At 32.5% G+C, this 15,263-nt stretch overlaps 1 protein-coding gene across 2 annotated transcripts; it reads right to left on the bottom strand.

The window, feature by feature from the left end:
• Window positions 1-269: 269 nt before the first annotated feature.
• LOC110687499 (probable splicing factor 3A subunit 1) lies at window positions 270-5,339 on the bottom strand. Of its 2 annotated transcripts, none has more exons than XM_021864155.1 (3): window positions 5,265-5,339; window positions 2,209-4,380; window positions 270-745 (listed from the first exon to the last, which is right to left on the bottom strand). In XM_021864155.1, exons 2-3 carry the CDS (start codon window positions 4,363-4,365, stop codon window positions 479-481), a joined length of 2,424 nt encoding a protein of 807 aa, XP_021719847.1. In that variant the 5' UTR covers window positions 4,366-4,380; window positions 5,265-5,339; the 3' UTR covers window positions 270-478. The 2 variants fall into 2 exon arrangements, with proteins under 2 accessions (XP_021719847.1, XP_021719846.1); XM_021864154.1 differs by having other exon boundaries at window positions 2,209-4,486; window positions 5,265-5,329.
• Window positions 5,340-15,263: the final 9,924 nt, after the last annotated feature.

The raw sequence follows: 15,263 nt of genomic DNA, 5'->3' as shown, positions 1-15,263 counted from the left end.
AAAATGACCTAAAGCACTTTAATTGTTAGTCGAGAGTCCCAGAAAAAGCAATATTCACTTGACAAGAAGCCGCGCAGCAGTATAACACGCACCACGAAAGGTACCTGGGAGATCTGCCAACATAATAGAAGGAGCCTTGCCCAGAATATCAGCACTACTAAGATAAAATAATTAGATATCCAATTACAGACTAAAACAACAAATTACGGTTACTGAGGTCAACTATACTCGAAGAAAAGTTAGTATCAGAATCATGACATGACTACTTGTGAGCAGAAGTGATGAGCTGCAAAGGCAAATAGAATCAGATTAGTAACAACAATAAAGAAGTTGCAAGGCTGAACTTAAGATACATGGGCACAAAAAATTCAAGATATCATCTCAAAAGAAATATTCATGGACCGAACAGGATTATATAGAAAAATTCTTAGGAAGTACTCCAACAAGGGCCTTTCGTTGGGTTCTCTAGGTAATTTGTTCATCTCTTCCTGCCACCACGCTCCCTCAAAGAAAGAGTCAAGGTCTCTCCATCTCCAATATTGTAATAAGCAAGTTTGAGATTATCCTTGAGAAAACCGGCCTTCCCACTCAATTTCTGTTTGTTTGCTGGAAGTTGAATTTCCCCAGATACTTTTTCTTTCAGACTACCAACGGTTTCATTGAGGGACATGACGATTTCCAAAACTTGTCCCTTGAGATTCCCTTCATCAACATTGGGAACAGATATGTTGATCCTGACAGGTCCCTGAAGAGAAAAAACATTCAAAAGCAACTATTAGCTCCATCTCATGTAATTCAGGTAGGGTTAAGGATTTAGCTCAGACTATGCTCTGCTTCTTAATTAACGAAGGTGGCAGCTTGATTATGTCTGCCCAGAACAAAGACATCCTGCAATAATTGGGTCTAGATTGCATACATCTAAAGGTGATGATGGAAAGGAAAAAGGTACATCAAAATGAAGTTATGAGCAGTAATCAGGTTTACATTGTTTTAAAATTGCAACACTTGTAATTTTAAAAAATAAAATACCCCACTTTGACAAGATTACTCAAATATACAAAACCAAATGTCAAGTGTAGAATGTCACTGGATTTGTTTCAATGCATGATTTCAAATATCAACTTATTAAAAAATTTACTAATTAAAGTAAAGATATTAATGGTTCAATTGTGAGTTGTCAAAGCATGAAAGTCTAAGTGTTGCAATTATAAAGAATGAAGTATATAATAATCAATACCTAACCCAGAACAAAAAGAACAAAGCACATTATACACATATCTACACTTGTAGCGACCCAGACACTGGCAGGCCTACTCACTGCCTATATCCTACAGTGGACATACCAGCAATGACACATTCACCGCCATTATGCTTGAGACTAAAAGTATTCCCTCTTTTACAGTTCTTATTATGTGTCAGAATACTAGCTGGCAGAAGCCTAGAATACGCCACAATTGAATACCCAGCAATACACAAATCCATCCAAATCATAAAGCAGCTCAAGGAGTTTCACATTATCACACTGGGCTTAAGAGTTTCACAATGACACTGGAATACCATTTGTAATTGTTGATGTCATCATGTATCACCTATGTATTAAACAAAGATGTAGGAAAATTACCTCTAAAACACGCACACACACACACTCACAGAGTTAAAAAAAAAAAAAAAAAAAAAAAAAAAAAAAAAAAAGGGAACAATTTTAGCAACCCTTCCCTTGATTATGACCAGAAAAGGTTTTGGAATGTGGTGGAAACCGAAATTAATGATTTTTAACAAAAGAGCACTTTTATTTTACTTAAATTAGAAGAACAACACTTAGCTGACTTCAGTATCTCTATATATATGCTATTAAAGTTTAGATATAGAATATAAAATAGTTCATATAACTAGTATATAACTACAATAATGCTTATGAGTCTTGTTCACACAGCTTAAATATTTAGCTGTCCTTTCAACATTCACGCCTTGTAAAACAAGACATCACAGGTCAGTATTACCAACTAAAGAAATATGCTATAAAAATACATGCCGTAGAGCCTCACTAAAATAAGAGAAGTAGCTACTAAGAAAGCATAGTAATATGACAGAAAGAACTTTAGACAGTAGTAAGTTTGCAGATTTTGTGACAAAGCATTTGACAGACTGACAGACAGACAGGAAAATTTCAAGCAAAAACAGAATTTGGCAGGGAAAAAGAAAGCATACCGGATGTTGAGCAAGGAACTGCTCTTCCGGAATCAATGCAGAGTCATCCAACTTCTGTCTCTTGGGCTCTGGTTCCTCAGGAAGTGGAGGAGGAGCTTCCTCTGGTGGTGGGGGTGGAGGCGGCATTCCTTGAGGCATTGGTGGAGCAGGCATACCATGTTGTGGAACAGGTGTAAAGGGCCGGTGAACACCAAGCGGTGTAAATTGAGATCCAGGTGCAGGAGGCACTGGCATGCCAGGTTGGTTCATGGACCCAGCTGGAGGCATTGGTGGGCGATTCATCATCATATGCTGCTGTCCAGGAGGCATTTGCATAGGAGGTGGCGGAGGAGGACCCATTTGGCTTAAGGTGTACATAGGACGAGGTGGGGGTGGTGCCATAAGCCCACCAGAGGTTGGAGTAGAATACTGAATATTGCTGGTTGGTACACGTGGCATGTTCACAGATAGATTAGCTGGGGGAGGAAGTGGACGAAGCATAGGAACACCGAGTCTCGGTGGAGGAGGGGCAGCTGGACCAGGGAGAGACCTCCCATCATTGTAATTGATCTCACTTTGATCCTCACCACCCATACTCTGCGACATGGCCTGATTTGCAGTGCGACCAATGCTCCCTGTATGACCATCCCATATGACTTGCTTAGGCTGCTCATCCTTTTTCTTCTCTATCTCAGCTTTGACGGCATTAGATACTTCTTCTTCTGTAGTACCAAATATATCTGGACGAGTACGAGCAAGTCCCACAATGTTTCTGGAAATTTCATCATCATGAGCAAGGGTTGTCTCTCGAATCTTGGCAAACATCCTCTCCTTTTGCTCCTTGTATTTTGGATCAATTAGAGAAATCCTCATATGTTCTGACATCTCACTTATGGTAATCAGTTCACCGGTAATTGGAGAAACCACATACTTTGTTGGGTCTCTTTCAGCAGCTATTCTCTCTTCAGGTCGCTTCCAGTTCTTCACAATTCTCATTGGAGGATCATCTTCATCCATATCAGCCTTAACCTCATCCTTCTTTTCCTCACCATTTTCCTCAAGGGTAGCACCTGTCATACCCTCTTGAAGAAGCTGCATCTCTTCCTCATCCATTTCCATCGCTACCTCCTTTCCTGGCTCAACAATTTCCTCTTCATCCCCATCCTTCGTTGAAACCTTGCTTCTCCTTATAACTTCTTCAAGAGTCATTGGCATAGGCAGTGCCTCATCTTCATCATCTGCAAAGTCAATTGATTCAACCACAACAAAATCATGCCAATCAATCATAGCCATTTGAATTCTTTCTTGCTCAATTTCATCTTCAGCTTTCTGCCTAGCTTGCTCCTGCGACTTTTCCCATTCAAGCCTATGCAAACACCGCTCAAGGACTGTTGTCCGGTCAGCAATACTCTTCCTTAGCTTTTCAGTCAAGCCTTTTGGAGGCATCAGAACCTTAGAATAGGCATCAGCAAGGGCAGTGAAAAACATAAACATGCTATGTGTAGGCTTCAAAAAATGGAATTGGGGGTTGTTCATCTCTCGACTAGTAAGACCTGTCAAAAAGGATTTTCCATTTCGAGCAACAAATTGTGCAGTAAGCTTAATAATATCCAATTCCTCCCCTGTAATCCCCTCTGGCAGCCTTACAGTATATTGTTCAGCTTCTGGAGGCTCAAGTACCTTACGAACAGGTCTGAATTGTGCAGAAGGATCAGGCTTCTCATCTGCAGCAGCCACACCATCGGCAAGGACACCAGACTCAGCCTCCGAGGCCATCGAATCACCAGGCTGAGAAAGCGGTAGTTGACCTGAAGATTGATTTTGTGCTCTGAACTCCGACAACCGGTGTTGATAATAAGCATGGTAAGGATCCGAAGCATTAAGAAAATTAAATTTCACATTCCCTGCATTACTGGCAATAATCCTCTTCTCAAACTCGGGCCCATTCTTTGCCACGAATTGAGATGTCTTATCAACAATGTTTCTAATATCCGGTGGGGGGTGGATAATTCCAATGGTTCTTGTATGCGTTGCCACTGAACTCGCTTTGCTAGCTTTGTTTTGATCTTCTGCTTCTTTCATCTCATCGTCAGGAGGCAACTGAGCAAGTGGGGTTGGGCCAAGATCCCCATCTTCTGGTGGAGCTGGAAGTGGTAATATTGATAATGTGCCCATCATATTGCAACACCCTTTCTGTCAACACACAGTAACAAAAAACTCAAAACTGATGCAATAAACCACAGAATCTCCAGGGCATTAGAGGCTAAGTATCAGAGGGTTAAACCACTGCACTGAGGATCTGCATCAATAATAACCCATAAAATAAGAAACTTTACACTTTTACTCGTTTTAAGATATGAGAAATGACATTTAAGAAAAAACAAATACAATATTAACAAAAAAAACTATATAAACAACATTGGGTAACTTTTAGTAACATGTACACGCAAGAAGGCACATATTTTCTATGATATCCACATATACAAAGGATATAGAACGGCCTTGCTGCTTTTCTTTCCATTCTCAGACTAATACCACCTCACATAGAGACTCTTCCAACTATCAGCCACCCTTAACACAAAGCAGTCTAGTGTTCATTCACTGTTTAATATTGTATGCGAGAAAGCAATTCACAGGTTCACATCCTAGTGTTTATTGCATTAGCTTAGCTCAGACCAATCGCTTTTTTCCAGATCGCAATTCTCAAGGGATTGATAAACAAATTAGATACCACAAATTCTATACAGTTGCACATCACTATAAATATCCCCTTAACCTAAATTTAACCCCAAGAAACCAGGCCCGTCCCTGAGGCAGGGCAGGAGGGACGGCCGCCCTAGGCCCAGGGAAAAGAGATTTAATTTCATACTGAATTATCTCGAAAAATACATAATTTTAGGGATATTTATTCAATAATCAAATTACGCTCATAATTTTCTTTTCTTTTGGATATGATGTTTCATAATCTAAGAATTACGAACCCTAAACTTAAAGCACTGATAATTAAATTAGATTAGATCAAATATAAACCCTAGATTGTGAAATTGATGTGATGATAACAACAACAAACAACTTACCTTAGAAGCTGCTTCAATGGGGGAAACAAGAATTAGATTCAACGGAGAACGCTTCAATGGAGAACGTTGAGTGCGCTTCAATGAAATAACTCAGAGAGGTAGGAAATAGGAATGGAGGCCTTTAAAAGCCATGACCCGCCATAGTTATAATATGGGTCTGATAGATAAATGGGCGGATCTTTACATGATAATCTAATTATGAGACAGGTGGGCTTTACAAAGGTTTGAAGTAAACATGTTTTAAATATCAATATAATAATAATAATATATAACATACTAAAAGACACACCAGCAATGACACGTGTCATTTCTTGGTGTGTCCTTAATTTTATTTTATTTTTGAAAAAAAAATCAATCATAGAATAAAATCTTATACGAAAATAATTTATTATATATGTTAATAACAAAGATAATTAATCTAATCTAATTATATAAATAAAGTAGGCATTTTTGGAGAGCATTCAGAGCGTCACGTAAGAAATATACTTATTTCGACCAATAAGAAGAAAGATTTGTATTTTATTTTTGAATTAAAAAATTATGTCGCCACCTAGATAAATTAACGAATTAGATTTGATATATCTAAAATTTTAATGTCACGTAGATTATAATCCACGAATTAAATTATTTTAATGGAAAAAAATAGAGTAAAAATATAGGAAAAGATAAATTTATTAATTCAATACTACGAGTATAAGAAATCCAAAAAAAAAATATACTAAGAAATATTTAAATGATAAACGCTTATAATAAAGTTTGATACCTATCATTATAAGATATATTTTGATAGTATTTATGATAAGAAATACAAATTGTTCGTTAATTATAATTAAATTAAAATTTGTGATACCTACCATTATAAATTGACACATCATACGGCACAAACAAAATTTCATATCAATATAAAACTCCATCAAGCAAATTTTGTGTTAGTAATTTACTAATTTTGTGTTAATTTTTGGTCATCAATGGCCAGGTAATTTTTAGCTTAATTTTTAAAATCTTATGTTTAAATTAGTATTTCTAATTATTACTTACATTGTATTAATTTGAGATACTCAACGATTATATATTTATGTTTTATTTACTAAATGTTTTTTTACATGCAGATCTAACACATCTTACGACACAAATAAAATTTCGTATCAATACAAAACCCCATCAAGCGAATTTTGTGTTAGTAATATTGTGTTAGTTTTGGGTCATCAATATCCGGATAATTTTTAAAATCTTATGTTTAAATTTATATTTGTAATTATTAGTTACATTGTATTTATTTAGGATACTTAACGATTATTTGTTTATGTAATGGCATACGATTAGATGTTGTATACTTAATATATGGATGGCTTTGGTTATTTTTGAAGATGATGAAAAAATTCTAATGCATAGATTTGATTTTATATCGCATCAATTTTTCATTTCGTGGTAAATATATTGATTTATTTTATATAAATGAAAAGATTTAATTTATATCAATTTCAGTTTGGCTAACATTTCACGGTTCAATTTATCCATTGATGTAGTAGGTTGATTGTGGACAAGGTTGGTGATTGTATCAAAATAAAAGATATGGTAAAACAATGAATAATCATTTAGGATTTAAATTATTTAAAAAAATTCATTTCACATTAAAGATTTTATATAATGGAAAAAATATCACATTTACAATTTATTTATATTTAATAAATTCATTATAAACTATAATAAAAAAAAAATATTAAACTTTTGTAATTTTGTCTGAAATTATTAAATACAATAAATCAAATAATTAAAAATCTTAGATGAAAAAACCGTGCATCGCACAGGCTTTCATCTAGTTTAAATATAAAAGATTTGATTTATCTTTTCACACAAACATTTATGACTATAATAGAAAATATTAATATGATTTGCGACATATAATGATTTACTAAACGAGAGTATTTATATTTTTTTTCCCCTAAAGTTGTTTATTTATTGATTAGAATTCACGATAGAGTAGTGAATATACTTTTACTAGCCCTTGAATGATAATTATCCCGCTCTTTCTCTTCTCTAAGTGAAAATGAGTTACTGTATTAAATTATTTTATTTTATTTATAGAAACATTACTATTTACTACCTTAATATATAAAAATTAGTTAGACTGTACTTCATAATATTAATATAAACACACACAAAAATCTCATGAAGATCAACATTACAATATTATTTATTGCCTTCATCCAAAACATGTTGATACTGTATATAATTATATATTTGAATACAATATCTACACATCAATATTTCAATTACTTAATAGACGATTTTATTGCTTTGTATTTAAGAATATCAAATTATTCAATTTATACTTATTAGATATATCAACTTATCTTTCATATTTTAATCAAAGATTGTCCATAGTGTTTTTAGATTTTTTGTTTGTTGTAAAATAACCAATTATATTGAAAAGTTGATATTAATTTTTTAAAATTGTCGTGCATGGCACGAGACCTAACCTAGTTTTTAATATTTCCATACACCAAAGCTTGTATCAATTCTTTGTAAGTTTTTTAGATTATTTTTTTTAAAAAAAAAACAGTTGAAATTACATTAATTAAACTGAGTTTACAACAAACGAAAGGACAATAAAACATAAGTTATTATTGGCATAAGAAGCCTTTACACAATACCAATTAAGGTCATTAACGATATTTACCTTTAAGCTATTATAACGAGTGAGGACAACGCATATAAGGCTTACCAATATACATTTAAACATGCGAAGGTACTATTGATAGAACAAGGGATGTTGGTGATGATGTTTCGTGTTGTGCAAGGTATGTTCTAACATACAACTAAAAGTCTATGAATGTTGCTGAAATGACGGAGACAACTCAAAATCAGTATGTCTTACCCTAAGGGACCCCAATAATTCAAATGGATAAAATTTTCTTGAGATCTATGCTTCATACATGTCAATCACATTTCTAGCGATCTGACAAAACCATATTGTATACTCCCTCTGTCCCATAATATAGTTCCTCTTGTGTTTTTTCACGGTACTTAAGAAATGGAAGGAGAAATGGAAAAAAGCTAGACAAAAGTACAAGGTAAGTGGATAATTTAAGGGGAAAAAAGTGAAAACTACAATTACAGACAAAAGTTAGAGAGAGAAAGTGAAAAAGTACAATGCAAGTGGATATGGTAAAGGTAAATTAGGAAGTTCAATGAATAAAGTCAAAAAATAAGGGTATAATAGTCTTTACATACTATTCAAAAATAGAAACAGGAACAAAATTTTGGGTCTCTAAAATAGTAAAACAAAAACTATAGGGACGCAGGGAGTATATATTCTCATACAAGGTCATGATGTTGTAATGACTTTTACCGTTATCACATACAAATGGGTTTAACAACACCTACTACCATCCTCCTTCAACAAGGGTTTATGTAAATCTGAAATTGAAATTTTTCTACATCTCCCGAAAAACATAAGTAACACCACTTCCATTAAAGAACACATTTTTATTAAAACTAAAGAGATTAAAAAGCGCAATTCCAAGAGTCAAACGACTCCATTCCATCCTCCAATTAACCCTGAATTCGATTTGTCTTCGCTTTTCGATTTATTATATTGGATGCTTCCAAAATCTAAGTTTTATTTTTTAGAAAAATTCACTTTAATTTATTAATCCGAACTTTCAGCAGTTTACTCTCAATAATCCCAACTTACATTTATTAGGGAGCACTATGAACTTTTGGGTTGATTTTCTTCCACTAGGTCGATTTACCAGTAACTTAAAGAAAGGGTGAATATCATTTTGTAAAAGCCATGTGTGATGTGTCGCAACATAATTGGTCCAATTATTTTTTGTAAAACAAGAAAAATAATAATTAAAAACCCTTCCCAGCCACCATTCTTTCTCCCCTTAGCCCTAACCCCCAGCTCGACCGAAATTCGACTGCCCACCTCCCCAAACAACCGATAACAGCCGGTTGACCCCTCCCTACCCCTAAAACCACTCGGGCGACCCACCTACACCAACGAAACCACCCCCCTTCCCCCATCCCCGAAATAGCCCCTCCCTTCTCAGGTCGATGAAACCGCCCCTCCTCCCTTCTCTCGTCGTCGAAATAACCCCCAGCTCGACCGAAATTCGACTTCCCGCCTCCCCTAACAACCGATAACAGCCGGTCGACCCCTCCCTACCCCTAAAACCACTCGGGCAACCCACCTACACCATCGAAACCACCCCCCTTCCCCCATCCCTGAAATAGCCCCTCCCTTCTCAGGTCGATGAAACTGCCCCTCCTCCCTTCCCTTGTCGTCGAAATGGCCGATTTTTAGCCCCCTCAATTGGAGATTATTGCCAAAAAATTAAATGTAATTGTGTTACTCAAGGTTTTTGTGGTAGTTTTTTTAGATTTTTTTTTACAAAATAAATAAATAAATAAATGGTAGTTATTGTTCTTAAAGTGGTCATTATAATGGTAGTTGTTGGTAAAATTTTCTTAAATTTTCACAAAATTACCCTATATCTAAATTATAATACTCCCTTTGTCCCTTTTATTGGATACGTTTTGACTTTTACACGTTTGTCAATACATCTATTTGATTATTATTCATTACATACTTTTTAAAATTATAACGATTGAATATTAATAGAGCATTCGTTGAGATGAATCAAACATGATCTCACATGACTCTTTTACTTTTGTGAGTAAATTTAAAGATTATTTAATACTCTATCTATCTCATAATACATGACACAGTCAACATTGCACACATGTCAATGCACTACTTTGACTTTATTTGTATATAATTAAATATTAATGAAAATTATTTTAAAAATTATATTTTGAAACTTTATATATATATACCTATTTAACAACATATTTTATGATAAAATATGTTTTCATAATGTTAGTAAAAAATTATGATCAAAACTAATACATGAACAGTGAAAAAAGTCTAACGTCTCATATATTTTGGGACGGAGGGTGTATTATGAATAATGTTTAAATTCTAAACATAACCAATAAAAAGAAACGGAGGAAGTATTATGAATAATATTTAAAATCTGATAATAACCAATAAAAAGAAACGCAGGGGTACCCTACAAAATTAATCATCCTAAAGTTTTTGTCAAAAAAAAAAAATCATCCTAAAGTAATTGAAACACTTTAATATACATTTTTGTTGATACATAAAATTATTTTACCTTTGATAATTTTGATCGTATATTTATTATAATTAGTTGATACTATGAAATTTTATATAATGTATCAATTTTTTTGTTAGGATACTAAGATAACAATTATCTTTACCCTCTTCAAACAAAAATAAAGAGAGTTAGGTTTAAGTGATTCAATTCTATGTTTAAACCAAATAAATGAAAAGAAAACGATTAAATGATTCATTTCCTTCTACTTATTATTTTTTTTTCAACTCCATTTCCAAAATCTATACCAAACAACCAAAGTGTTACCTTTACTAGTTGTTTGGTATCAAAAACGTAAATGATTACAAGCAATTCATTTCCTTTTGTTTGGCATAGATAAGTTGGAAACAAATAGTTTTCCTTTTATTTTTTGTTGTCATTGCTATTTTTTGCTACAATTTATGCAATGTAGAGCAACACTAATCACAATACAATGTCTAATGCTAGATATAGGCAAAGTAACATAAATTATTGATTACAAAAGCATTGAAATTCTTGCATTTAAAAAAAAAAAATAATAATAATAAAAAACATTCAAAATCTATTGCATATTTTTTCTTCATATTAGTTGGCGCTTGATAGAAGATGCGGAGTTTATGTTTCAAAAGAGGTGAGTGAATAGTGGAAAAGTGTAAATAATGCAATTAAAATAAAGGATGAAGTAATTAACAAATTACATAAATATTTATAATTATAAAAACAAATAATTTATTCAACAAAAGTATTATCATTTTGCCCCGGGTCACCAAAATATTAGAAATGGCTATGCAAGAAACCATATTCCTAAGAAATTGAGTGAAAATCCGGAAGACAAACATTAACCAGAAAATAAAATAAAATAAAAACGATGGCAAGTAACATGTCCAAAGAAACAACTTCAATGCAAAAAAATAAAAGAAACCCAAGATACATAAACCCTAAAATCCAGAAATATGACCGCCCAAATCAAATTGATGCAATCAAGTGAAATAAAAGAAACTCAGTGAACCGAGACATGCAATATTTATTAATTAAAGCTTAAAATTCCGAAATAATCCGCAATAAAAAACAAAAGATTTATATTTTTCAAAATCTAATCAAACCGAACAATTAGTAAAGAAAAACAACGAGAGGGAATTCATACCTATTAATCTCTAAGAGGAGATCGAAATTATCGCCGGAACAAGGAGCGGAGGATTGATGAATGAGTTATTGCAAATATGTCGTCTTCTTTGAAGGCAGGATATCAAACTCGCAGGAACTGGAAGATAGATGAGGTAGAGAGTGCTAGCTAGCTTAGGGCTATTTGATAAATTTTCCCCTTTTTTTATAGAGAAATATTATACTTCGTATATAATTTAAGAGTTGTTTTTCAACATCCAACCACAACACTCCAAACCCCCAATTCTCAAAATCTAAGCAATTTTTGTTTGTTTTTTTTTTTCCAATAACCTTTAAAAACTTCCACATCTCAATAGCTTCCACTTCTACTATTTTTTCTAGATATACATACTACATATAATCGTATGTATATCCCGTGTGTTAGCACGAATATACTCTAGTACCCGTAAATCGAAAAGTATTTCTATTTGCCGCCTTCATTGTATAAACATTTTTTTTTGTCTACGTATCACACTATTACTCCCTCCGTTTCATACTCTGGAATAATTGTAATATTTTGAATTTTGCACTACTCGGTATTTATATACTTACCTCGACTATACTTTTATCAATATATAAAAAAACATTATGTTGTCATGTAAAATATTTATGGACTAGTACATTTTCGTAATATTAACCTTTTATACCTTTTTTTAATACTAACTAGTATTTAGCCTGTGCATGCACGAATCAAACTTGCTAGTTAAATATTTTTGAATAATTTGATTAAAGATTTTTTGTATTGTATACTTGGATTGCACTACGTTTAATTCAAATCAAATTATATGTTTATATAAATTGCATTGTAGAAAATACTACTTAAAATTTAATTCATTATTCTTATTAAAAAGTTGTATTATATCTTCTTTAAAAAAAAGTTGTATTATCATAATAAATATGCATGTTTATTGATTGCCAAGAACAATTTATATTTTTGTTTATGCATCCAAAAACATCATTAAACATAATTAAACACTAATACTTCAATTTTGATTTTAGCACTCATTATTTAACACTATTGAAAATGCAAAGGAATATACAATCATTTGTACATCACTAATCATCTAAAAAATCTTAAATTATTACAATTTCTTCTCACAAAATTGATGTAGCTACCATCCAATATATTGTTCAGTTTTTTAATAAAGAATTTCACCTACAAAACACACAAAATCACAATTAACAAATAAATAAATAAACAATACTTAGAGAAGTAAACCAAATCAACCTACCAATTTTTCACCCTGAATTTTGTAAAATATAAATTTTAGAGAAGTAAACTATTATTACTTCAAAATAGCACATTTAGAATCACTAAATTCCGGAGAATAACCATGCCTACCTCACCTTCTAATGATCCAAAAATAAAATGAAACTATATTATGGATACAATTGAATCTGATTTTCATTTGTCAACAAAAGAAAGGATTATACAGAGGAATTCATTATGATATTTCTTAAAAAAATAATTACAATAATGGTATTCATCAATGAATTTCTTAAAAAATAAACCCATCAAATAATAATATTACTCTTTATTAAAAAAAAAAAAAAAAGAGAAGTTAAAATTAGAGAATAAAATCAAGGGAACAAGCAACATTATTCATGCATCTAGCTTAGAAAATTATGGAAGATATCAAATGAACTAAAACTTTCCATCATCCGTAAAGGAAAATAAATTTGGAATAACATCCAAACCTTATAAACTTTAACTAACCATATATGTTCAATCCTTTTAATACTGTAAAGATTTTAAAAAAAAAACATAGAATCGAATAAATTCAACCTTAACACATATGAAACATGTTTTTTTAAGAAAAAAACACAAAACATATGCAGTTTCTAACAATTCGACTAATCATATAGAAATTGAAAAAACAAAACATCTGAGACAAAATGTTCTCAAATTTCTGTTAAGTTTAAAAAAAAAACAAAAGTTAAATCAAATTAATGAAACACCTTGAAAAATAAAATAATTGATTAAACTCCAAGTCGGGAAAGAGAAAAGGCAAGAGAGATAGTAGTATTTTAACCCAAATTTAATTAAGGGTAGTAAAGAGGGAATACAAATTAAATTCATTGCTAAAACTAAATTAGGGAAAAAAAAAACAAATTCATTACCAATTAATTGAAGAATTGTCGCCTCAACACCATCAACATTCAATCAATTAAATCCATTTATCATGTCCCTGCAGCCAAAAACAACATCGTAATCAACAAATTGAAGAATTGTCGCCTCAACACCATCAATCAACACAATTATTAGAAAAGGAATTTGATTAAAAATATGAAAAATTAAGAGTTAGGAAAATTATAACTAACCTTGAAAAATATAATCAGATAAATTGTGAGGAGAGAAAAAGATGATGGATAAAGTAGCAGTGAATAATTTGTAATCAATTCATCTATGAATATTTAATGGAGGAATTGGAGGATAATAGCGTCGTTTGGGAATTACAAACTGATAAGAACATATACATCAGGTTTTTTTTTTTTTTTGAAACCTAACAGATACATCGTTTAGGAATTGGGATGGAAGGAAAAAGAGGATAGAAACAACGTTTGATTGAACTTTTTGTTAAAAAAAAAGGAAAAACAAAAAAAAATATTTAAAAACAGGAAGAGGACAAGTGCCCTTCCAACTTCCTGTTTTAAAATATTAGTATTGATATATAATTACAAATATTAATGGTCAAAGTTGTACATTGGTATGTGTGTCAGTCAAAATGTTGTAATTATTATGAAACGAAGGAAATAATTTTTGAGCCTTTTTTAAAATTTAGGCGACATGTCTCGTAGTAGTTTGTTCACTTAATAGTACTATCACAATATACAGATAAATCTATTACTATCACAATAGATAAACCTGTTCAAAAGTTTATGTATGAGACCCGCTATCTATTACAATTCATTAAATTCTTCAAAGCAAAAAGTGCGCCTAGCTGAAACAATTATGAACTTGCAAAACATTTGAAAGGAAGGATCTTGTTAACGAACGCCCCCGGGGCGTTGGATAAGCAATTACATAAACTATTGGGTGCGGCAGTCCGCACCCAATAGTTTGTGCGGCAACCCTCCCCTTCTAACACATTACCCATTCATTTTAATTGTCGAAGAAAATTGGGATTTTAGGGCTCACAATTCACAGAACAAAGATCATTTTGCTTGAATCAGCCAACCAAGTCAAAGAAAATGATGCATTTTCTGATTGAATCGAAACCCCTCAAAACGAAGATGACGAAGTGCAATTTGCGATGGACGGTGGTTGGTGATGCGTTGTGCGATTTAAGTTCGCTAGTGGTAGTTCATCATGGCGCGTTGTCTTCGGCCACCAATTGTGGTCGGAAAAAAGCAACCCTCGATGAAGAGGGTGGTTCTAGGGTTGAAAAAGGAGTTGCGTTGAGGAGAGAGAAAGTGTGGAGGAAGGAGAAGGTGTGGACGCCGTTAATGGAGCTTCAATTTGGGGATTTCACTGCTTTTTTTTGGGTTTTAATTGAGCATTGATGATGAATGAAAAAGTGCTACTGTTGCTAATTATGGGTAGTACTAGTACTCTGTATGAAAGAGAGTTGAGGTTGCAAAAAAAGAAGAGTGATTTTGGGCTGAGATTATGAATCTCTAACTTCTTTAATTTTATTAACAAAATCACAAACATACACAAAACTATTACAAT

Source organism: Chenopodium quinoa, unplaced genomic scaffold (genome assembly GCF_001683475.1).
Source record: "Chenopodium quinoa cultivar QQ74 unplaced genomic scaffold, ASM168347v1, whole genome shotgun sequence".
NCBI classification, from domain to species: domain Eukaryota; kingdom Viridiplantae; phylum Streptophyta; class Magnoliopsida; order Caryophyllales; family Amaranthaceae; genus Chenopodium; species Chenopodium quinoa.
The sequence above is the reverse complement of the archived record's forward strand: the minus strand, read 5'-3'. Positions and strand labels throughout refer to the sequence as shown.

What these genes read in the sequence shown, in the direction of transcription:
- LOC110687499 (XM_021864155.1), bottom strand. Translation starts at nt 4,365, where the DNA reads ATGATGGGCACATTATCAATATTACCACTTCCAGCTCCACCAGAAGAT. An exon ending in AGTTCCTTGCTCAACATCCG is followed by an intron (nt 746 to 2,208) that starts GTATGCTTTCTT and finishes TTTTCTCTTCAG; the next exon opens with GGACCTGTCAGGATCAACAT.